This window comes from Neovison vison, chromosome 5, assembly GCF_020171115.1.
Source record: "Neovison vison isolate M4711 chromosome 5, ASM_NN_V1, whole genome shotgun sequence".
In the NCBI taxonomy this organism is placed as follows: domain Eukaryota; kingdom Metazoa; phylum Chordata; class Mammalia; order Carnivora; family Mustelidae; genus Neogale; species Neogale vison.
In genome coordinates, this window is record NC_058095.1 from 58618206 (window position 1) to 58640503 (window position 22298).

At 49.2% G+C, this 22298-nt stretch overlaps 1 protein-coding gene across 1 annotated transcript in view; it reads right to left on the reverse strand.

The window, feature by feature from the left end:
• Positions 1-6320: 6320 nt before the first annotated feature.
• Positions 6321-22298, reverse strand: part of MYH13 (myosin heavy chain 13) — a 48762-nt gene continuing 32784 nt past the window's right edge. Inside the window, exons 25-39 of the mRNA XM_044250257.1 lie at positions 22143-22233; positions 20541-20930; positions 18514-18640; positions 18313-18431; positions 16602-16798; positions 16066-16249; positions 15524-15689; positions 14769-14893; positions 13391-13699; positions 13105-13308; positions 10975-11100; positions 10506-10676; positions 8208-8312; positions 8024-8119; positions 6321-6611 (exon numbers count right to left, since the gene is read on the reverse strand). Of these exons, the coding sequence (XP_044106192.1) occupies positions 6321-6611; positions 8024-8119; positions 8208-8312; positions 10506-10676; positions 10975-11100; positions 13105-13308; positions 13391-13699; positions 14769-14893; positions 15524-15689; positions 16066-16249; positions 16602-16798; positions 18313-18431; positions 18514-18640; positions 20541-20930; positions 22143-22233 (2701 nt within the window). The remainder of the gene's footprint in view (positions 6612-8023; positions 8120-8207; positions 8313-10505; positions 10677-10974; positions 11101-13104; positions 13309-13390; positions 13700-14768; positions 14894-15523; positions 15690-16065; positions 16250-16601; positions 16799-18312; positions 18432-18513; positions 18641-20540; positions 20931-22142; positions 22234-22298) is intronic.

A 22298-nucleotide genomic window follows, 5' to 3' on the forward strand; every position in this document is an offset into this window, starting at 1 on the left:
AGCTGACCTAGTGGGATCGGTGGGCGGCTGGTGAGGGTGGGCGTCTGGCCCTACATACCCCTTATCTGTATGTACAGAATTGCAGATTGGTTTTAACTTGGATCCCACTGGTTCCACTTGATGCTGGTGAATGTTTAACAGGCTAACAAATAAAACAGCCCTGCATTGCAGGGTTCACGCATTTCTGTAGTGTTAATATTTCCACCACGAGCAGGGCAAGCCACCAGCGTGACATCACTGCATGCAGGCATTGGAGGAGATGCAAGGACCCCACCATTAAATAGGATTCCCACCACGCAGCCTTAACGTTGTCGATAACCTTAAGGCCAAAAGCAATAATAAAATGTGGCAAATAATTAAGAAGTCAAAAGTTTTGATTTTTTTTAGGACCTTTGTTTTTAATATACTTCATCTCCTTGTAAGTTTCTGTAATTTAATTTTTAGTATTATCAGGGTACAATGAGTGGCTCGGGAAATTTCCTAAAATGTTCACGGTCGGCTCTTGCGAGCTGGTACGAGTTGGTTCCAGTACACCTAGGGGGCCAACTGGATCCCAGAAGAAAGGACAAGGGTTCAAGAGTGATGCGTGCCTGTCTGTTCCGGTTTAAATAAAAGCAAAAGGACCTGGGAGCAATCTTAAAAGCCTGAATTTGGTGAAGGTCTATATCCGGAGGCGTGCAATGAAACTGAAAGTGTAATTACCTAGCTGGATGGAATTTGGGACCTAGAGAGGTCCGTACAGTGTGGCTAGGTAGGGCTCTGTTGAAAGGAGACTGCAAAGTTCAGTAAGCACCCTAAGAGAGCCATTCTGGATAGTGCTTGGGGCGGGGGCGGGGAAAGCTGAGGAAGGAGCCTGCCTGCACCTCCTGTTTCAATTTTTGGAACACTGCGGACTTTTGACTTTTGTCAGTTGCAGCTTGGGAATTGCACCTCCCTACCTCCTGGAACACATCCTTCTACTTTCCAGGGGAACTGAGATAATGTAGCATCTGGTTGCTGAATAGCCCATCGGACAGTAGATAGTTTAACTCTGTCAGTGCCAGTGATAATCCTTTCAAAATAACCCGTGCCTTCTTGTGGTTCTGCCTTTACAAGCCTGTACTCCCTGCCTGTAATTTGGTGCACGCTTTTGATTCTGGTAAACTGGGTGTCTCTCGGATTTCAATCCCGAAGACCCCAAATAAATGCTTTGGTTCCTTTGCCTCCTCTTCTTGGCCAGCACCTCTTAACTTGGCTTGTCCTGTTCCAGAGGAGGGTCATGGGGCCCTGAAATAGATGTGCAGGATGGGAGTGGGGAGGGTCCTGCATCCGGCAGAGATCCCTGCAGGAAATAGATGGCATGCCCAGATTAGCATAATGTGAGGAGTGTTTGTGGGAGATGTACCTCCCAGAGGTGTGGCCAGGTACTGGGAAACTGCAGGGATGCCCTGGGACTCCAGGTCTGACATTTCAGGGCTCCATGACCCTGGGGCTGAATGTGCAAGCAATAGGCATGAGGACCAGTTACTGGAGATGGGAACCGGGAGGGCTTGGGGAGTTGCACGTCTGCTAGGAAATGGGACCTTTGCCTGGAGGTCTTCAAGGGGGGACCAGGGAACAAACAGCCTTGGCCTCACTCTCTTCCTTCCTGCTTTTCTCTCTCAGCAACCCATTGGCTCAACCCACTTGCACCAGAGGGTAAGGAAACTGGCCCTTTCAAACTCTTCCGAGACTTAGGAAAGTGGAGGAGTCTGAAGGGTTGGTCCAGTGGCATAGGTCTTGATCTTGGGTGTCTCGCTGAGGCGTGGACACCATGATCCTTTGTCTTGGGGCTAGGAAAAGGGTCAAGGCACCTACTTTTGGAACTGCCTTGGGCCACCTTCATCTCAGAGTCATGAAGGGTCTGGTCACCTCCCCTGTTAGGAGCTGTTTCTGAAAGTGTACTGCCTTCTAACCTTGTCAACACTGCTCTTCCAGCCTGGGAGAGGTTCCTGGGAGTAGGTGAAGGCGTCTGGGGAGCAGACCCTTGGCAGTGGTCCCAGCTTCTGCTGCCAGGGCCATTCACTGTCTCTGCCTGGCCATTCACTCTCCTGCCCTCCATCTGGAGATTCTATGGGACCCTCTTCTATGGACACTTAGCTTGGGGAGCCCTGCACCCCTGGGAGCCAGGAGACTCCGGGTGTCTGTCTCTGACACTGTACTCCTTAGGATTATAAAACCCTATCATGAATAGGAATTTTCTCATCTGCAAAACCAGGGGCCCAGACGGGATGATCATGATTCCCGAGGACACCTCCAATTCTCTGAATATCTGTTTTGGAGACTTTGGTGGAAGTGCACTGTCAAGGTCATTTGTATAATGAAAAGCGTGTCCTTCCACAGCCAGGAGGTGGCAGCAAAACCCCTGTTTTGAAGGGGTCCGGGGTAAGTTCTGCGCTCCAAAGTCCAGAGCCCCCGTCCCAGTTTGGTGGCTGGGCTTCTCTACTGAACAATAATTTAATGATGGCCGCAGCCATGCTATTCTCTCTGCCATTATTGCTAACAAAACTATAGCAATGTTACCTTCAATTTGGGCCATACTGCACCATTGAGGAAACCTTTTGCACAGTATCACCTAGAAATTTTTCAACAACCCTATTCCATAGGTAGGTAGTGCCCTGACTTCCAGCCCCATGTTGAAGCTCAAAGACATCAACTGACCTGCCAAGGACTTCTAGAAGGGCTGACGTGCCAAGATGGGAGTGCACGCATTGGTCCCATGCGCACTCTACCTTGCCATGTAGGAGACCCAGGGCAAGGCTCTTTCTGCTACCCTCTTGGTTTTTCCACAGAGTTAGAGGAGTCAGAAGGGGTCAGCCAAAGAGCCTGAGGGTCCAGCTGTTGGCTGGAATTCGACATGCAGATGCTGGGAAAGAAAACTCAGCATGTTACTCTTTTCTCTTCTTCTGGTCCTCAGAAAAGAAAATTAGAAGTGTCTCATCAGGGCGTACTGGTGTCTAGGTATGGAAGGTTCTCATTCATACATTCATCCCTTCATTCCACGATTGGGATTCTGATGTAGTAGAAACACTGTGAAGCACTGGGAAGGGTAGAGGAATGTTCTTTCTTTCTAATGCAGACATTCTGGGATATAGGGAGCTGGGTAAATAGAAGAGATCTCTGGGTTCATTTTAGGGAGCCCCAGGTGAACCGGGCAGTGTTTGAGGGGGATGAGATCCTGAACTTTTGTTGGGACGTCTGAGAGGAGTGGAATTCCATAGTAATTTCTTTTGTTATTTTATTTTATTTATTTATTTGACAGAGAGAGCGATCACAAGTAGGCAGAGCAGCAGGCAGAGAGGGGGAAGCAGGCTCCCTGTTGAGCAGAGAGTCTGATGCGGGGCTCGATCCCAGGCCCTGAGATCATGACCTGAGCTGAAGGCAGAGGCTTAACCCACTGAGCCATCCAGGGGCCCCGAAATAGTAATTTCTTTTGATGACTGCCAACCCTGTGGCTTGTTATCTTCTCAAACCAGAAGAAGCCTTAAGGGGACAATGCTAAACCCAACTGTTGTACATCTGGACCCATGTTACCTTCCACCCCTGTCCTGAGGCCGTGTCTTGTCCCTCTCCACCATGACGACAGGTTCCTGGAGTGCTACTGATGTTTGGGGCTCTAGAGCAAGGGTGCTTCTTGAATCATCTTATTTGCTTCTCAAAATAACCCTGTAAAGTACCTTGTTACACCCCCATTGTATGGGAAGCAGCTGAGGCTTATAGTCATGAAGCCACTTGCCTCAAATCACAAAGCTATTTAGTGGTGGGGCAGGTCTGGGACCCAGGGCTCTTAACATTACATCACATGGCTGAGCAGGTGCAAAACCCGCCATTGTGAGACTGTGTGCTATAGGGAGGGTCTGAAGAACTGCTATCTCTTCTTCTCAACCCTGGATAAGCCATAGGCTGTCAGCAACACTGCTAGAAATAAGAGATTGATATTGGCCTGATCTCCTGATGGGCTTGTTGTGTGGCTTGAATGGAAGGGAGAAAAAGGAGCATGAGAACACTCAACACATTCACAGTGTTCTTGTATTTGAAATTATTGGGCTGGACTGGTGCAGATATCTGGGGACCTTGAGAATGACCTCAGTTTCCTTGTCTGTAAAACTGAGGAAGTTGAAGAGATTTTTTTTTTTAAATAGACTCCTCCAGTCTTGAAGTTTAGCACTGATGATGATGGTGGTGGTGAGATGGTGATGGTGATGATGATGGTGATGATCCTGATAACAATGGTGACAATGATGGTAATGATGGTGTGGATGATGTTGATGATGGTGATGGTGATGACGATGATGATGGTGATGATGGCAATGATGGTAGTGATGACAGTAATGATGGTGATGATGATGGTGATTATCCTGATGACAATGGTGACAATGACGGTGATGGTGATGATGGTGGTGATGATGATGACGATGGTGACACTGGTGGTGATGGTGATCATGATGGTGGCAATGGTGATGATGATGTTGATGATGATGATGATGTTGACGTTGGTGAGCCTGCTGCTGGTGGTGGTGACATGGTGACGTGGTGATGATGATGGTGGTGATGCTGATGATGATGGTGATGATGGTGATAATGGTGATGTTGATGGGGATCATAATGTCAGACATATGAGTTCACCTGATCTCAGAATAATTTCCTGCCACCATCACTGCTGCCAACTGCCTCACTTTCGTACCCCACTGTGTTGAAAGCATGTGGGCTGGGCTGGTGATGAGATGGAAAGGAGGGTTGGATCTAGAAAGCTAGAGAGAAGAGATGACACAAGATGTTAGAGGATAGTGTACTTATCTTGTGCCTGGTACAGAGTAAGCCAGTTTTGATTTTATTGAGATATAATCTACATACTATACAATTCAATGGCTTTCAGTATATTCACAGCTACACATCCATCCCCGAAGAACATTTCATTGCCCCCCGAAGAAGCTCTACACCTCTTGTCACCATCCCAGCCCCTCACCCATTCTAGCAAAGCTATGACTTCTATCATTACAGAATAAGGAAGATGGGGCTCAGAGAGAAGACTGACTTGCCCAAGGCCATGCAGTTAGCATGTGACAGTCCTGGGATTCCATCCATGTTTGCCAGAACCCAAGCCCATGCACCTTGTCAGTATGACCTTTGAGGAAAGTCAGGTTCAGAGAGTGTGTGGCCAACTCAAGGCCAAGGCCAATCCGAGGCCATGCATTTATAGCTATGAAGTGATTGGGCCTAATCCTGTCTTTATCCCATTCTGCTACATCTTTACCCTTCCATGTAAGTGAATCAACACAATCTGATCAGGATCCAGGAGTGAGCCCCCAAATCAACAGAGGCTTCTCTCTTGACACTTGGGCCAGGCTCAGCCTGGACTCTGGAAGTTCACAGCCCACCTGCTGCCTTCACGTTTTGGCTCTGCGCACCGTGGGAAGGATCCGTGCAGGTGGGGCAGAGAGAAGACAGCTGGAAGGAGAAAGCAGGCAAGACCCTACCCAGTGTTTCCCAGGAATGAATGAGTTAGGGTACACCTACTCCCTGATCAGATGTCATGGGGAGCAGTGGATGTTCAACACAGCCCCTTAGAAGGACAGGATGGAAAAGCAGAATTTCTTAGCGGCAACACTTCCTGGGAGTCTGTGACCCAGGGCATCTCAACTCCACCCTGCCTCGGGTAACCACAGTCGGAGGACTTCATTTACCTGGGCCCAGTGTCCCTGTCTGGAAGTTGAGAGAGACACTGGGGAAGTGAATTGAAACAATTCTGTGTTCTGAGGAGAAAATGTGCTCTGGTTACCTGAAAGGGGCTTTATTTCAGTGCGAAGGAAGCCGGTGGCTTACTTGGCTTACTTGGCAGTGGTTTTTCTCTTGGCCTTTACTGATGGATCCAGGAGGACTTCCTCGTATTTACCACATCCCTTATTTCTGTGTCCGCACAGCAGGTCGGACACGCCTTTCAAAGCACCCTGAGCAAGTGGGATGGACCGTGATTATGAACACGCAGAGCCAGAGGGACGAGGAACGAGCAGACTTTATTTCTCACAACACCATCCCTCCCCTCTCCCAGTGTGTCGCACGGCAGCGGGCATCGGGAAGGCCTCATTCCTCCAGCTTCTGTGGGAGGAAAACAAGCAGGAAATGAGTCAAACCCAAGGCAAGGCTGAGTACTGCCTTCACGAGGAGCAGCTGAAAAGGCAGGAACTTCCGGAAAAATATCGAAGAACGGCATTGTTTCCCTTTGCACATCATAAAAACAAAGCCATGGGTCCCTGGAGAGGGACGAGTCCCCTGAAAAGCAGGGGCTTCCCGGGCAGCACCTCTTACGACAGGGAGGCATGGGGGTGATAAGACGTCTGTCCCCTGCCCCATGATTCTGGAACCAGCAGGGGCCTGGCTGGAGGGGTGGCCTCTGTACTCTCACTAGGTGTTCCCCGGATCTCGGCATCAGGACATCTGGGGAAGACATCTGCTCTCACCTGAGCCCCCACATCTCGGCTCTTGGCCCGCAGCTTGTTGACCTGGGACTCGGCAATGTCCGCTCTCTCCTCCGCCTCCTCCAGCTCGTGCTGGACCCTCCGGCACTTGGACAGCTGCGTGTTGGCCTGCTCCTCCTGAATGGGGAGATGGAGGGACAGGAGGCAGTTCCTCACTCTGGCTCTGAGGTTTCTTGTCCCTGCAGGTCTCCCTGGGGCACTGGGGAACCGGGAGGGCTTGGGCCCTGGATTCCCTGAGGGCAGAGGGGGCTGAGCCCAGCTCTCTTGGTGCCAGGACACCACTCCTAGCCCCTGACCGTGTATGCTGTCTGGCCACCTTGAGGGTAGTGCTGCCATTCCTTGGACCCCTGCCTGTTCCCCTACAACCCTGCTCTGCCGGGACCTAAGCCCTGAGTCCTCCCAAGGTACCTGGAAGGTCAGAGTCTAATGCCCTAACCCTCCTTGCCCTGGCCTTATCCCAGCACTGTCTGCCCTGTTGCCAGGCCATTGTCCCCACATCTACTGAGGACAATCCAAAGGTTCTCCAAGAAGGTGGTCTCCTGGTACCCTCCCTCCCAGACAGTTTCGCTGTGACCATCCTCATCCAATGGGCACAGACCCCTTCCCCTCCATTTAACTAGCTCAGATCTGCTTCCCTGTGGTCAAGGTGGAACCACGAGCCCCTGGGCAGGGAGGGAAAATGGACATTGAGAGAAGCCATCTGCTCAGTCATTTATCAACAGCAGGGTCCCCCAAATTTTGTTCCTCAGAACCCTAGTGCTATGGCTATGGGCTATGGGCTGCTCTGCATACAATAAAAAGGTTCCAAGTTCCACCTGGGTTTGTGGGTGGGGGACAAAGCTGCATTTTACAATGGTGTGTTCACTTTGAAGAGTGCATTACCCATCACAGACAAAATCTGAAAAATCCTTGAAAGCAACCGGTTCAACTTTGCTTAACCTAGAATTTCCCAAAGTATTTATTTTCTGTAACAGGAAAAAGTCCCCACCTCTTCCCTACTCCAACACCCCCCCTCCCCCCGCCGCCCCGCTGGCCAGCTTTTTGCTAGAATATCTCTGAGGTCTGTTTGATCAAGGGTAGGTCAGGAAGGGTGGGTGGGAGGGAGGGAGGCAGAGGAGGGAGGGAGGGAGGGAAGAGGAGACAGTGGGATGAAGGACAGGGGCAAGGTGTGATGTTGTGACGGATCTAAGGTCAGGTTGCCGGCTCAGGGAGGGCTGGTGGGGTAGGCTGAGCTGGCTGGGGCCTCAGTGAGGTAGGGCTGGCAAGGGGAGCTAGAATGTTCTGGGCTGGGGGTGGGGGATAAAGTGAGGGGCAGGGCCACCTGAGATGAGATAGGAAGCATGGGGGAGGTGCAGCTGGGGGGCAGGCAGCCTTATTTAACACAAGCAAGGGGAGAGAAGTGGGCAGGCGTCCCTGACTTTGTAGCCTGCAAATGAAAACTTGGGCCTTAGGCTCCACAACAGGACAGACTCTTGATGAGGACTGGGTGTTCTTAGGTGGGCATGGGCTTCCAGGGCCCCCCTACTCACAGCCTCCTCAGCCTGCCTCTTGTAAGCCTTCACTTTGGCTTGCAGCTTGTTCACCAGATCCTGAAGCCTGAGGATGTTCTTGTGGTCCTCCTCGGCCTGCAAACATAGCACCGTGCCACCGCCACCACAGCTTATGCCGGGGTCGGAGCAACCTGGAGCTCATGGAGGCTTTGGAGACACCTACCTGGTAGGTTAGCTCCTTGACCTTGCGTTCATATTTATGGGCCCCCTTCAGAGCCTCGGCCCCCCTCTTCTGCTCAGCATCCAGCTCGTTTTCCAACTCACGCACCTGGTTTTTTTTGGGGGGGTGGAGAGAGCCCAGCGTTTGGGTCAGAGCAGCAGACTTCTCCCATGGTCATTTTAGGGTGAACTTGGTATCCCCTAAATATAGTTTGTAAAAATGTCTCCTCCTAGAGCTCAGGAAACACCCTGGGTACACAGGGCCACCACTGCTGGTGTGGTGGCCTTGTGCAAAGGAGTACAAGACGCAGCTTTTGGTGCTCCCAGCAGGGCTACCAGGCTGGGCTTGGCCAAGGACGGCTCTTCCCCTGGGGGAGGCAGTTTGACGAGGCCTGGGCCTCAGCCCCGACTCATCCCTGCAGGTGAAGCCTGTGTGAACATTTTGGGGGGCCTGATTCCTGGCCAAGTGAGGCTGCAGGGGGTCATGGAGAGAGCCTGGGCCAGGAACGGTCCAGGTGTGTTCAAGCCCTGGGGCCAGCTGACTTATTCCAAGAGCCAAAGCAGCTGCCCCTAAGAGTGAGTTTCTATGGGTTTAGGGTAGAGACTGTAATTCCCACTCCACCTGCATCAAAGGTGGGAGTCAAGTTAGACAAAGCACGTAAAAGCGTGTTTTAAATGATAAAGCACTCTGCCAGTAGTGGTCACTTAATAGCTGTTTCTGGCTTTCCTGAAGTCTTGAGGGAACAGGACAGCCACCGAGGACACAGGTCACTAACTGTTGTCCCAAAGCCACAGTCTAGAAAGAGTCAAGACGTGAGGGTGGTGGTCAGCCACAGGGAATCCCAGTGGCCACAGACATGGGCAGCCCTGGGCTTGTGGACTCACCAGATCAACCTTGGAATCCGCCAGTGGAACAGATTAACTCTGGGCACTGTTCCCAAAACGATCCCTAGCCCCCTCTCTACCCATGTGCCCTGGGAAGCTGTTTACTGTTAGGTTCTGCGAAACATATGGGTTCCTGGCAATGCTCTAGTGGCCTCTGGAAGGTTTGCAGAACTAAAGATAATGGGGCAGCTGGGGCTGGAGGCCAGTTGAGGTGCCATGCAATGAGGGGGTTTGGCTGGCCCAGGAACCAAAGAATCAGGGAGGGAGGCATGGGCTCTAATCCCTCCCTCAGTGGAGGGATCCATGAGGACAGGCTAAGCTCATGCAACAGAGGACGACTGGGAAGAATTAGAAATAAGAATTTAGAGAACTTGGGGGGGAAGAAATTCTGACTTCCGTGGTGTTGACTTTTGTTACTCACTTGCCTATGGCCTTGTTGTTTTTTAACCAAAAAAAAAAAAAAAAAAAAAAATCGTTCACATTCATGGTGTGCATGTGCTGGTGACCACATCCTTGGAAGGCTTGAAGCCCGAGTGCACTTGGGGTGCCTCCCTGCTGAGAGGTCACCTCCTTCTCTTGGCCTGCCCCTCACCCCCTCTCCTCCTGTGCCACCATTTCCTCCCTCCCAGGACTACAGAGAAGATAGAAAGAACAAGCTCCCCATCCCCCAGCCCCACAGAACTGGTAATGGAGCCATTTGCAAAACAAATGAAATAAACCGTCCCCAGGTCTCAAGGGAAAAGCAAGGGGTCCAGCAAAAAAGGAAGCCTTTCGCGAAGAGACAAAAACAAATACAGATCAGCTCCCAGATTCAGAAAGAAGCAAGACTGCCTCTGTACTGGGGGTAGAGATTTTTCTGCGAAAAAACGTGGGAGGAAGTGCCAGTCACCTGCCCTTTAGGACAGAGCTAGGGAGAAGCTTCCCAGCATTGCAGCCTGACTGGGTTCAGAGACTGAGAAGTCTGGGACAAACGGGAGCCGGGGGGTGGGAGGTGAAGAGAGACTCTAGACTTTACATGAGCCATTGTTCACCAAAACAGAGGCTGGTCCAAAATGTAACTTACATAAACTACGTAATGTTATGAAAGCAAAGTACATTTCCCCTCACTTATATGGATCTGAATTCCTATAAAAACAGGATGTGACTATTTGCAAGTGTCTTCATTCTGCAGCTCCTGAGGCATGAGTGTTGTAAAGTGTGTGTGTGTGGGTGTGTGTGTGTGTGTGTTGGGGTGGAGGAACCAGTGAAGGAGATCTAGGTGGGCATATCGGCATGTAGTCCTCAGACCAAACTTGCATGCCCTTCATCCACCCCCACTCTCCTGCAACCTAGTGGCTGGACTGATGGCTCTGCCCAGGATGGCTGAACCGAATATCACTTTGAGAACCAGATCTTCTAGAACCTTCTAGAACCCTACCCGGTTCTCCAGTTTCTGGATCTGCTTCTTCCCGCCCTTCAGGGCCAGCTGCTCAGCCTCGTCCAGACGGTGCTGCAGATCCTTCACCGTCTGCTCCAGGTTCTTCTTCATGCGCTCCAGGTGGGCACTGGTGTCCTGCTCCTTCTTTAGCTCCTCGGCCATCATGGCCGCCTGATGAAGTTCATAGGACATGTGAGTGGGCCACCTGGCATCCCAACCAGGAGTCCACAGAGGAAGCTGTCAAGGTCAATACTGTGCGTGCTGTTCCTGGCTCCCTCATTCCACCATGACTAGTCATGTATCTCCTCCCCAGCTGATTTTGGCTGAGGCTTCATCTAACTCCCCCTCTAGGAAGCCAGCATGACCAACTGTAGGTCATCAGGAGACAAAACCTCCTTGCCTTGTCCCCACCTCGAAGCCCCTTTCCTGACTCCAAAAACAGGCGCTGCAAAGAAGGAACAGAGCTCACATCTGTGATGGCTTTCTTGGCCTTCTCCTCTGCATTTCTGGACTCTTGGATGGAGTTCTCCACCTCTGCCTGGCACTGGGCTATGTCCGCTTCCAATTTTTTCTTGGTATTTATCAGGCTCGTGTTCTATAGGAAAAATTAGATGCCAGAGGTGTAAGTTATCTTTGGGAGCTTGGAACAATTGAGGGGAAGAAATTTGCATGAGGAAGGCAATCAATCATGGTCATATTTCTTATTTTTCCCTGGGGGATTTGCTAGGTACTGTTTCATTCTTGACCAAACAGAAGGTCCTGAAACAGACCCAAGAACTGTATATAAAATGAATGAGTAACTGATAAAGGTAGACTTTCATGTGTTTGAGGAAGAATTTAAAAGGTGTTGGAGCAAGAAAAGGATGGGTAGACCTAAATATATAAAATGAGAAATAATTCTAATGATCAAGACACACGGTAAATAGAATTACAAGCGTGACAAAGGGGAAAATGCTCCCAATGTATATTGCTCAAAAAAACACTCTCTTCCTCAATTCATAAAAAAGACAAATTGCACAAGTAAGAAACCAGGGCACAAAGTGTATATAGGTGGAACCTGCCAGAAGAAGCAGTTACTCATTAGTAATCAAAACTTTACTATATATGTATTTTTTTAAGTAGACTCCAGGCCCAACATGGGGCTTGAACTCATGACCCTGAGATCAAGAGTGAAGTTGGATGCTTTACCCAAAGAGCCAGCAACGTTACCCAAGAAAATAAAAATTATATAGATGAGGTGTTTTCAACCGTGAAGTTGGTGAGGATTAAAACACGTGTAACTAGGGCCTTTGAGGATTTAGAGGCAAGAGCTCTTACATATTCTCTCAATGAGAATAAAAATGGAGACCACCTTGTGAAGGCTGATTTACAATAAGTTGCAAATGTCTTTATCCTTTGGACCATGAAATTCTGCTTCCAGCAACCTGTTTACGTCTAGGAATATTAAGGAAGGAAACAATAACGGGAAAACGGGAAAACTTAATTATAAGTTAAGTTCATCATAGAACTCTTTCTAGTGGTAAAGATTTTATTGGGAATAATTAAAAATATCCAGCCATGGAAGATAGATTAAATAAAACTGCCACATCACCCTACTGTAATACACCACTTTTCTGCCATTAAAAATAGTCACGGCGGGGGCACCTGGGTGGCTCAGTCGGTGAAGCAACTGGCTCTTGGCTTTGGCTCGGGTCATGATCTCAGGGTCCTGGGATCGAGCCCCACATTGGGCTCTCTGCTCGGCAGGGGGCCTGCTTCCTCCTCTCTGCCTCTGTCTCTGCCTACTTGTGATCCCTGTCTGTCAAATAAATAAATAAAACCTTTAAAAAAAAAAGTCATAGAAGATGATTTAAAGGGATGGAAATGACACTTTGTTAAAATGAAAATAGGAAGCTGCAGAAATGCCGATCTCATTTTTACAAAAGTATAATAATTGCAGAGATCGAGGAGAGCTTCCGAGAGCTTGGAAGAAAAAGTTTCCAATGGGGACACGGTGGCTGGTATGTTTCTTCTACTTGTTTGTTTATAGGCTCTCTATTTCGCAACAAAGAATTGTTTTTATAAGACTTTTATAAAGGTGGGGGACAGCTCCCTGCTCCCTTCTGGTGTATTCGATAAACTTCTATCTCCTTAAAAACCCAACAAGAACTTTCATAAAGGTAAAAAAATATATTTTGAAAGATAATTATTTTGAAAGATAATTCTAATTTTCCAAGATTGCCGTTAGAGGTTGCTTCCTCTGTGAAGCCTTCTCCAGCCCCTTGATGCAATAACTCATCCTTCCTTTCTCTGAGATGGAGACGTGCATGACCTTTTATCTTCAGAGTAAAGAAAGCTCAGAGTATAGTTAGTCCAAGAACTAAGCTTTTTTTTTTTTTTTGAAGATTTTACTTTTAATTCATCTCTCCACCCAAGTGGGGTTCGAACTCACAACCCCGAGATCTACCCACTGCACCAGCCGGCCACCTCCAAAGAACTAAAGCTTAAAGCAGCTTGGTCTTGACCGCTCGTCTGAGAGGAAGGGCGGGTGCTCCCTTCCACTGCGAGGGTCCTGCCTGCCCCCCAAGGTGGGCCCTGGGTGGAGGGAGGAGGGATGCACCTGGGAGTGAAGGAGCTGCACGCGGTCACTGGCGTCCAGCAGCTCCTGCTCTGACAGCCTGCGGGTCCGCTCCGTCTGCTCCAAGGCCACCTTCATCTCCTCCAGCTCCTCCAGCAAGAGGCCATTCCTGCGCTCCACAATGGCCAGCTGCTCCTTGAGGTCCTCATTGCTCCTCAGGGCCTCATCCAGGTGCAGCTGGGAGTCCTGCGGGGGCAGCCGGATGTGAGTTAGGCTGGAGTCCGGGACAGGGCGAGCGTCGGCCAGGTCCATGGGAGCCTGGGCTCACCTTGAGCTGACCCTGCACAGTGCGCAGGTGTTTCTGTGTCTCTGCCACCTGGCGGTTGGAATGGCCCAGCTGGATCTCCATCTCGTTGAGGTCTCCCTCCATCTTCTTCTTCAGCCTCATGGCGTCGTTCCGGCTCCGGATCTCGGCGTCCAGCATGCTCTGCATGGCTTCTGCCGCTCGCTGGCTCTTTCTTTTCAGCTGCTCGATCTCTTCGTCCTTCTCAGTGACCCTGCGGTCAAGCTCGGATTTCACCTGGCTCAACTCCAGTTGGACACGCAAGATCTTGCTCTCTTCGTGTTCCAAGGAGCCCTGATCGAAGCAGAGGAGTGGTTGGAGGGAGCGCTGGGGGAGGTCATGGACAGCCCCCCTTCTTGAATGGGTATTTTCCTAGTCAGTGTGATAGAACGAATATTATTCTATCCATTTTACAGATGAGTAGAGGTCAAACAATGTGGCCCCCAAATGTCCCTCCTAGTAATGAACCTGGGGGGGGAGGGTACCGGTGCTCCCCTGGGGTGGGTGGGGGAGGCAGCTCACCTTGCAGGTTTTCTATCTGTTACTAAAAAGTTTGTGTCTGGAGAGGGACAGAGCACCTTTCTGAATTAAGTAAAACCTTTATTGGGTGTGTCTTTTTTTTTTTAAGATTTTTAAAAATTTATTTTTTAATAAAGAGAGAGAGATCACAAGTAGGCAGGGGGAGAGAGAGAGAGAGAGAGAGGAAAGCAGGCTCCCCACTGAGCAGAGAGCCCGATGCGGGCGGGGCTCGATCCCAGGACCCTGATATCATGACCTGAGGTGAAGGCAGAGGCTTAACCCACTGAGCCACCCAGGTGCCCGGGTGTTTTGTTTTGTTTTTTTAACAGGGACTCTAACTCAGGAGCCACCCTATTGTCTAAAATGACAGAGTAATCGCTCACCTCTTATCCTGCATCATGCAAATTTCCCTAGAAACAGCTCCACCATGTGCCCTGCACTGGCCACACCGATTAGGGCCTCAGGACACTGGCCCTGTTTTGACTTTCCAGAAATCCCAGTGTCCATAGACCACCTAGCATGTGACCCTGTTAGAGCCGAGGAATTCTGAGCCTGCTCTCGGGATGCCTGCTGACTGATTTCTTGCTTCCCGAGAGGAAGACATCGAGGACATCACAAACGTGTTTATTTATTTTCCAAAGGGGAGATGTGGTGAACTAGAGGACACCCAGGAAATGAAACATGGCACAGCTGTTTCCCCAGGGACGGCTGGTTGTTCTTCCCTGTGGAGCCTCGGCCCCTCCTGGCAGGAAGCAGCCCCAGAAGTCTGGTCTAGTCCCCACCCACCCACCTCCCTGCATCCTGCCCTCCTGAGCACCCTCATGTCATGTCCCCAGACACTTGCCTCCACCTCTTCTAGGGCGACCTGGAGGTCTGACTTTTCCTGTTCCACTTGCTTCTTGGTCTTTTCCACTTCCTGAAGGTTCTTGCCAGTTTCTGCAATCTGCTCGGTTAAGTCGGAAATCTCTTCTGCAAAGGACAGGCTCCATTTAGCGTGTTTGATGGGGCTCGTGTTGACAGCAGAGGCATTTTGCCTGGCAACCTGGGGACTGGTGATTCATTCCCATTTATGCATGAGAGAGTGTGGTGGAACCCTTTGTGTGAGGTCTCGGCACAACCCAGGCGTGTTGCCCCACCTGAACCATGCTGAGGGAGGAGTGGCAAGAACGCTAAGTCTTCACCAAGTATGTAAAATGGTCGCGGCGAGGGCTAGGGAGAAAATTCTGGAGACCCTCTATAGAATAGAGAATCATCGTCTTTTGGGACTAGAAGGGCCTTTCGGGGACATCGGGTCTGGTCTGATTTTGCAGACCAGGAGTCTGAAGTCCTAAGGGATTTGGTGGCACGCCCAAGGACACTAAGCCACGTCCAGACAGAATCTGTGCAGGATCTTGTTCTCTAAGAAGAGGTGAACTTAGCCACTCCCTTCGCCCTTCATGTTCCAGGACACTTAGTTACGACTATGTCTGTGGCATTAGCAGGGCTGAGCTCCAGGCTCGACAGAGCAGACGGAAGGGTTCTGCAGGGCGGTGGGAAGCAGGAGGCAAGGGGGGGGAGGGTACTGGTGCTCCCCTGGGGTGGGTGGGGGAGGCAGCTCACCTTGCAGGTTTTTATTCTCTCGCCTCAGCGTCTCTAACTGATCCACCACTTCCTCATAAGCGTTCTGGAGCTTGAAGACTTCAGTACTAAGCGACCTGGATCCTTTCTGAGCAGCTTCCAACTCAGCCTGACTTTCATCCAGTTTTTGTTTCCACTCTGCAAGGACCTGGGAGAAGGCACAGGGACACGTGAACTGCAGGAAGGACCACGGCCACCTGGGAGAGCCCAGGAAAACGAGGGCTGTCTGTGAGCAACACTGAGGTTTTACCCTTCCATCCTGGGGACTCAAGAAACAGGGCGGGGCTCTGTCCTGGATCCCGGGCCCCAGACTGGGATGCTCCCACGGGTCTTCCGTGGCATCTCAGAGTAATGTGAATTAGCTTGAACTAAAAATCCACTTTGGAGGGACCGTCAGGAATGCAAAGAGACACTACAAAGCCCAGCCTCCCACACGCCGTGACCTGATGCTCGGCAGACCTCCCAGGTGGGCGTGTCTCTCACACGCGCAAGCGCGAGAGGGTGTGGCTCTCTGGGGGCCAGACCTTATCGAAGTCCCTCTGCTTCCTGTCCAGGAGGACGCGGGCCGTGTTGGTGCGTTCCAAGTCAAGCATCAGTTCATCCACTTCCCCCTGGAGCCTCTGCTTGGTTTTCTCCAAGGAGGCACACTTGGAGCTCACTGCCTCTGTGTTTTCCTCTGCTTCCTGGAGCCTCTGGGCCAGTTTTTTCCTAAAAGAACAATTTTTTTTTTTTTTTTTGGGCAAAGGTGAACTATTTCAGAATTTCAGAACTGTCTGTTGATTCGGGGCTAGAACTGGGGAAGACCAAGACATAGCATGGGACGCGTGGACAGGTACCACCTGAAGAAGCCCAAAGAGCTTGGCGGCAAAGCAGGTCACCAAGAAGCCACCAAGGGGACCAAGTGGAAAGGACAGTCCCAGGGGAAGAACAGGGACGAATGCTTAACAAAAACTCAAAGTGCTGGGGAGGAAGCGACTGTCTCTCAAGGCAGGAAGCGTTCTCTGTCCCCTCACTCATGTCCTGGGGTCACCGCTTCTGCTGTCGCCAGGGAGCCCCGTACTTGGCCTCCTCCAGCTCCTCCGTGCGCTGGATGGCGTCCGTCTCGTATTTGGTCCTCCACTGGGCCACCTCACTGTTGGCCTTGGACAGAGCCCTCTGCAGCTCGGCCTTGCCCTCCTGCTCCTCCTCATACTGTTCCCGCAGCAGGTCACAGTCGTGGCGGGAGGACTGCAGGGCGTGGGCCAGGGCGTTCTTGGCCTGCGGGAGGAGGGTGATGACAGAGTGCAAAGGCTTTCGGCCATACTCCAAGCTAAGGTATTTTCCTCTAAACCAGCATCTCCCAACGTGAGCTGCTCCTGAGCTGCCTTCACAAACTTAGCCATATCTGCATATGTCCTGTTTTATTTCTTTTTTGTCACGTTGGCTCCCTGATTGTATTTAAATAAAAGTAAAGTATTAAACTATAAATAGAAAAGCACTAACATGTGCCACACACAGAAGGGAGCTCTAAGAATAAATGCAATGCGGGTAAAGCAATGTAATGGATCACTTTCCAGCCAGGTACTTGCTGTATGCCTCTGTACCTGAAGCCTGCTCTCTCTATGCCTTCATAAGGAAAATGAGCACATGCTAGAGAGATGTAACCACATTGAGCTCTTTTCCTTATGCAAGGAGAAGAATTGAAACAGACTTAGGAAGGGGGTCATTTTCTTGTTACTTGATGCAATGCTATGGAAACCTGTTGCCTTGAAGAAAACCCAAAAAAGTATTGTTTGGTGTCACCAGACGCTGTGTCCCCATGCAGGGGGACTCTGATGTGAGCTGTTCTGTTTCTGTGCCTGTTACCTCTTCCAGGCAGGGGAGAACATGCCCAGAGGCCTCCTTTGCTCAATCCTGCCTGGTGAAGAGGACAATTTAGCTCTCATCTTGAGGTTCCAAAACAAAACTCTTTCTTTTCCTTTTTTTTTTTTTTTTAAGATTTTAAGTAATCTCTACACCCAAAGTGCTTGAACTCACAACCCTGAGATCAAGAGTCTTGACCAAGCCAGCCAGGCCCCCACAAAACACTTTCTGAGGCCACCATCAAGGAATGCCATTTGGGTAGACTCCTGGATTCCCATTCTCATGCTTGAACACCATAGACAGCACTTATTAAGCACCTGCTGTGTGCATTGTAGCTTCTGTTTGGTGCTAGGGAAAAATTATTCTTGCCTAGGAGGAGTTTACAGATCTGCGGGGAGAAGGGCGTGATGAGCATGAAGACCTAGATATGGAAGTCAAGAACATGATGAGGAGGTTCATGTTCATGCATATGTCCCAAGTGTGTCCCCAGAGCCGTACAGTCTTTTGGGAGGGGGGAGAACTTAAACTCAGGTGTTGCAGCAGGTGACGCATGAGTGATGAGGAAGAACGAAGAGGGCATCTCGGCGGGGCTGGGCTGAATGGCTGAGCAGAGTGAGAGAACAGAGGCAGAGATGGGTTGAGCAGGTGCGGTGGGGGAGGGGGGAGAGGGGAATGTCGGGAAGGGATGCCCTGGCTGGTGAGGGTGTTTATCAGACCACGCTATGAGGGGGAGAAAAGCCCAGAGGTTGGAGCACCTTGGCTCTGAAGGAGATCCAACACCAGAGTCCTGTGCCCTCAAAGAACAGGTTCCTACTCTCCCACACAGCAGAGAAGAGAAGTAGCAGACTTCATGCTGTAGGGCTGCCTCCAACCAGTTTTCATGGCTTCTCAGGTTCTGACTCTGCCATTCCAGAGACAGGCATTCTTACCTTGGTTTCTTCTTCCACTTGTCTCTTCAGCTCCTCCAGCTGCTGGGTGAGGGCCTGCTTGCCTTTGGTTAGCTGTGAGATCAGAGACTCCTTCTCTTCCAGTTGGTGGCTCAGTTCCCCTACCAAACAGGAGCATGAGTGTTGCTGAACATTGTTGACCCATGGTCTGTAGTTTCTGGAACCCAGCCCCTCAATCCTTACCATTTTGGGTCTGCAGTCTTGCCTTCTGCATGTTCAGATCATGGATTAACTGTGTCTGTTGGTCATCTTTGGCTTTGATCTCATTAAATTGGTCTTCCACAGTCCGGCACATTCTTTCCACGTTACTCTAAAAAAAAAAAAAAAAAAAAAAAAAAAGTCAACATGAATGGGAAATATTGGGTTTCTGGTGTCCAGGTCTGAACTGGGAAATTGGGTTAGTTTAGCTTCTTGTCAGGTAAAATAAAAATAAGAATGCAGAACACATACACATCAGTTTAAAAAATCACCATCACTTCGGGTTTGGCAAGTTTTATCTGTGATGACTGCTTAGTCACCAATTAGTTGGAGCAACAGCTTTAGGTAGATAAATATTGATTGGTTTGCAAAAAAAAAAAACAAAAAACAACAAAAAAACAAAAACCAAACAAAAAAACAACCTTTGAGAACATGCTACTCCAAGGAACCCCAGGATCCTCTTGTAACATAAGTAATTCTGTTGCCATGTGAGTGATATTACCTTCTGATTTATTTGTTTGCAAGCAGTATATTCAGGGGACACTGTTGCACATTTCATTTGATTATACAAAAGATCCCTTATGGGGGAGGTGGCACGGAGGGATTCACTCCCCCAGCCTCTAGTTTGGCCCCTGTTTTCATGGAGTTTATTTCAAAACCTTGCATATATTGTAGACGTCCTCTTCCTACCTCATATAACATAAAATAAATATGTTGAGCATGTATTTTTCTTCAGAGTAGGAAGTATAAGATGGTAGCAGAAGAGGCAAAGATATTAGATTCAAAGGAAGGTCTCAAGGGGCTTTGGATATCTTTGAGAAAATGACATATGAACATACAATAATTTTATCTAGGGCAGTTGACAAAGAGACAGCAAATCACAAGGCAAAAAATCAAAGCATATAACAACTTAAAAAATAAAGCAATATAAGGTACTTCTTCCACTGCATTCTAAAATTGAGAACAGAGAGCATGAAGTTACAGAGGAAGGGAGGTGGCAAGTAGGTGCTGTCATCTCTTCTAACCCAGACAACCCTGCAACCTGAACTAGAGGTTACGGGGGTGGAGAGAGACAAAGACAGAGACAGAGAATACATATAGACCTAACTCCTTAGAAGGAAATAAAAGCCAAGAAGGACAGAAAAACGGGGAAGCAGGCAAGAGAGAAAAAGGAGTTGCAGTCAGGCACTGAGGAAGAAGTCAAGAAGAAAGCGTGGGTGTGGGAGTCCAGATCCTAAACAAGGACAGCAAGAGGCCCCACAAATCTACAAGCATATCATTGCTGAGGAAGCCTTTACCTTGAAGTCATACAGAGGAGTGGGTTTACCAGAGTAAACTGGTGTGGTTAAGCATGAACTTTACTTGCATGGGCCCTAAACCATGCAAGTAGCTGTAGAAGGTTCCAGGTGGGGAAGGAAAGCTACATGCAAGCAGAATATATTTCTAGGGAGAACTTTCTGGCAAACGGTCTGTGTCTCCAGGGTGCCAATAATTTGTGACTTCTTTCTCTCACTCTAAATGACTACTTTCGTGCCTAACTTTGTATGTATAATTTTGTATACATTTTCTTAAAGAGTTCCTCCCCTCCTGAATTTTACATGCTTCGAGTGTAACAAAACTTGGATCTAACTCTGTTCTCACGTATAAGTTCTCATTAGTTATGCCTCCCAGGGATGGATACTGTGGGCCAAGGAGGTGACATATCCAACCATACCCAGCAAGGCCCTTTGGTGCAATCCTTCCATAGGTTTAGTTCTAGAAAATCCCAGGTGGTTTGGAAGATTCTGAAAGCTTTCTGAAATTCTGGAAGGATGATGAGACCTCAAGTCATAGTAGGTCACTGAGTCAAGCTCCAACGACAGGAGTGAATTTAGGGGCACTGGGAGCAGGCAGAAGGCGGGAGAGCCTTGCAGTTTGGAACAGACAGTGAGTTTGGGGGCATCAAATTATGTCTGCTTCCTGGGCAGGTGAACGTAGCTGCCTCACATTTGCTAAGAGTAGGGGTCAGTTACCTTCGACTTGGAGACTGTCTCAATGTTGCCGGCCATGTCATCGATCTCCATCTTGAGCTCACTCTTCTCCTTCTCCAGCTTCTGCTTGACCCTCTGCAGGTTGTCTATCTGCTCCCCGAGCTCGGCCACGCTGTCGGCGTGCTTCTTCCGAAGAGTGGCTGTGGTGGCTTCGTGCTGCAGGGTGGCCTCCTCCAGGTCCCGGCGAAGTTTCTGGAACTCGGCCTCGCGCTTCTTGTTCATCTCAATCTGGGCGGAAGTGGCCCCACTGGCTTCCTCCAGGCGCTCGCTGATCTCCTCCAATTCCCGGGAGAGGTCAGAGCGCTGCTTCTCTGCTTTGGCCCGGGAGGCCCGCTCTGCCTCGATTTCCTCCTCCAGCTCTTCTGTGCGGGCCTGAAAGGTTCACTGGATCAGGAATGTTGGTGGGGAGAGGGAGCAGCCCACTTTGGGCAAGGCGGGTGGTGACGGACTGGGGGTAGGCACCACAAAAAAAAGACTACATGATAACATTAAGTTAATGAGGAATACGGTTGGAAACATTCTAAAGGTCCTTCAGTAGGGGATGGTCAAATCCACCATGATGGAAGCATGTTCCGGAAGTTCATAAAGTCTTTAGAATTGACCCATGTCTACGTCTACCATGGACAGCTCTGTAGGATGCATTGCTACATGAAAGTGGCAAGTTGTAGAACCATAGTCTCTGTGTTATCATATTTAAGCTAAAAAAATATAAAGTATATAGAATATAAAATACACATAGACTTAATGAACATATTTACATGCATAAATAAATATATATGTACAGATACATGATACATGTTTACACTTATGTTCTTGTTCCTTCATATTTTAATATATACGTATATATATATAAGTATGTGTGTATCATGTATCTATCTCCCTTAGATAATTTCTTCAAGACTTTCTTTTTTTTTTTTTAAAGATTTTATTTATTTATTTGACAGAGAGAGAGATCACAAGTAGGCAGAGAGTCAGGCAGAGATAGAAGGGGAAGCAGGCTCCCTGCTGAGCAGAGAGCCCGATGCGGGGCTCGATCCCAGGACACTGGGATCATGACCTGAGCCGAAGGCAGCGGCTTAATCCACTGAGCCACCCAGGCGCCCCTCAAGACTTTCTTAATAAAGATTTCACTTTTAAGTAATCTGTACACCCAACACGGGGCTCGAACTCACAACCCTAAGACCAAGAGTTGCACGTTCCACTGCCTGAGCCAGCCAGCCACCCCTCTTCGGGTCCTTAATGCATAGATAAACCCATAGCAAGGGAGCCAGTAGTATACACAATCCACCAGAAGGTGAGAGTGACTTCTGAGAAGGGAGGTTTATGGATGATGATCCATGCACCCTTGCCAGTCATATTTGGCCTTATTGGTAACACCGAAATATTCCCCAAGAAATCTGTATGTGCTACTGGCAAGATTAAAATGTTAATTTCAGAAAAATCAAGAGAAGGACAAAACATTGCCTCCAGCTCTGAGGATAGGAAGAAAATAAGCAGCTAAAGCAACAAAAGCAAGGGCAGAAACAAGGGCGGGAGGGACCCTTGGAAAGGGTTTTCAGGGTCGGGAAGGATTAAAACTTCTACCTGCAGTTCTTTGATCTTTTTTTGTAATTGTAAGCTGTGGGCTTGCTCCTCTTCAATCTTTGTTTGTAATTGACTGATTTCAAACTCCTTCCTGCAAACAGATACATAGTTGTACAGTTAAAAGAACAACCTTGTGAAATACAAGGCTTTTAAAGG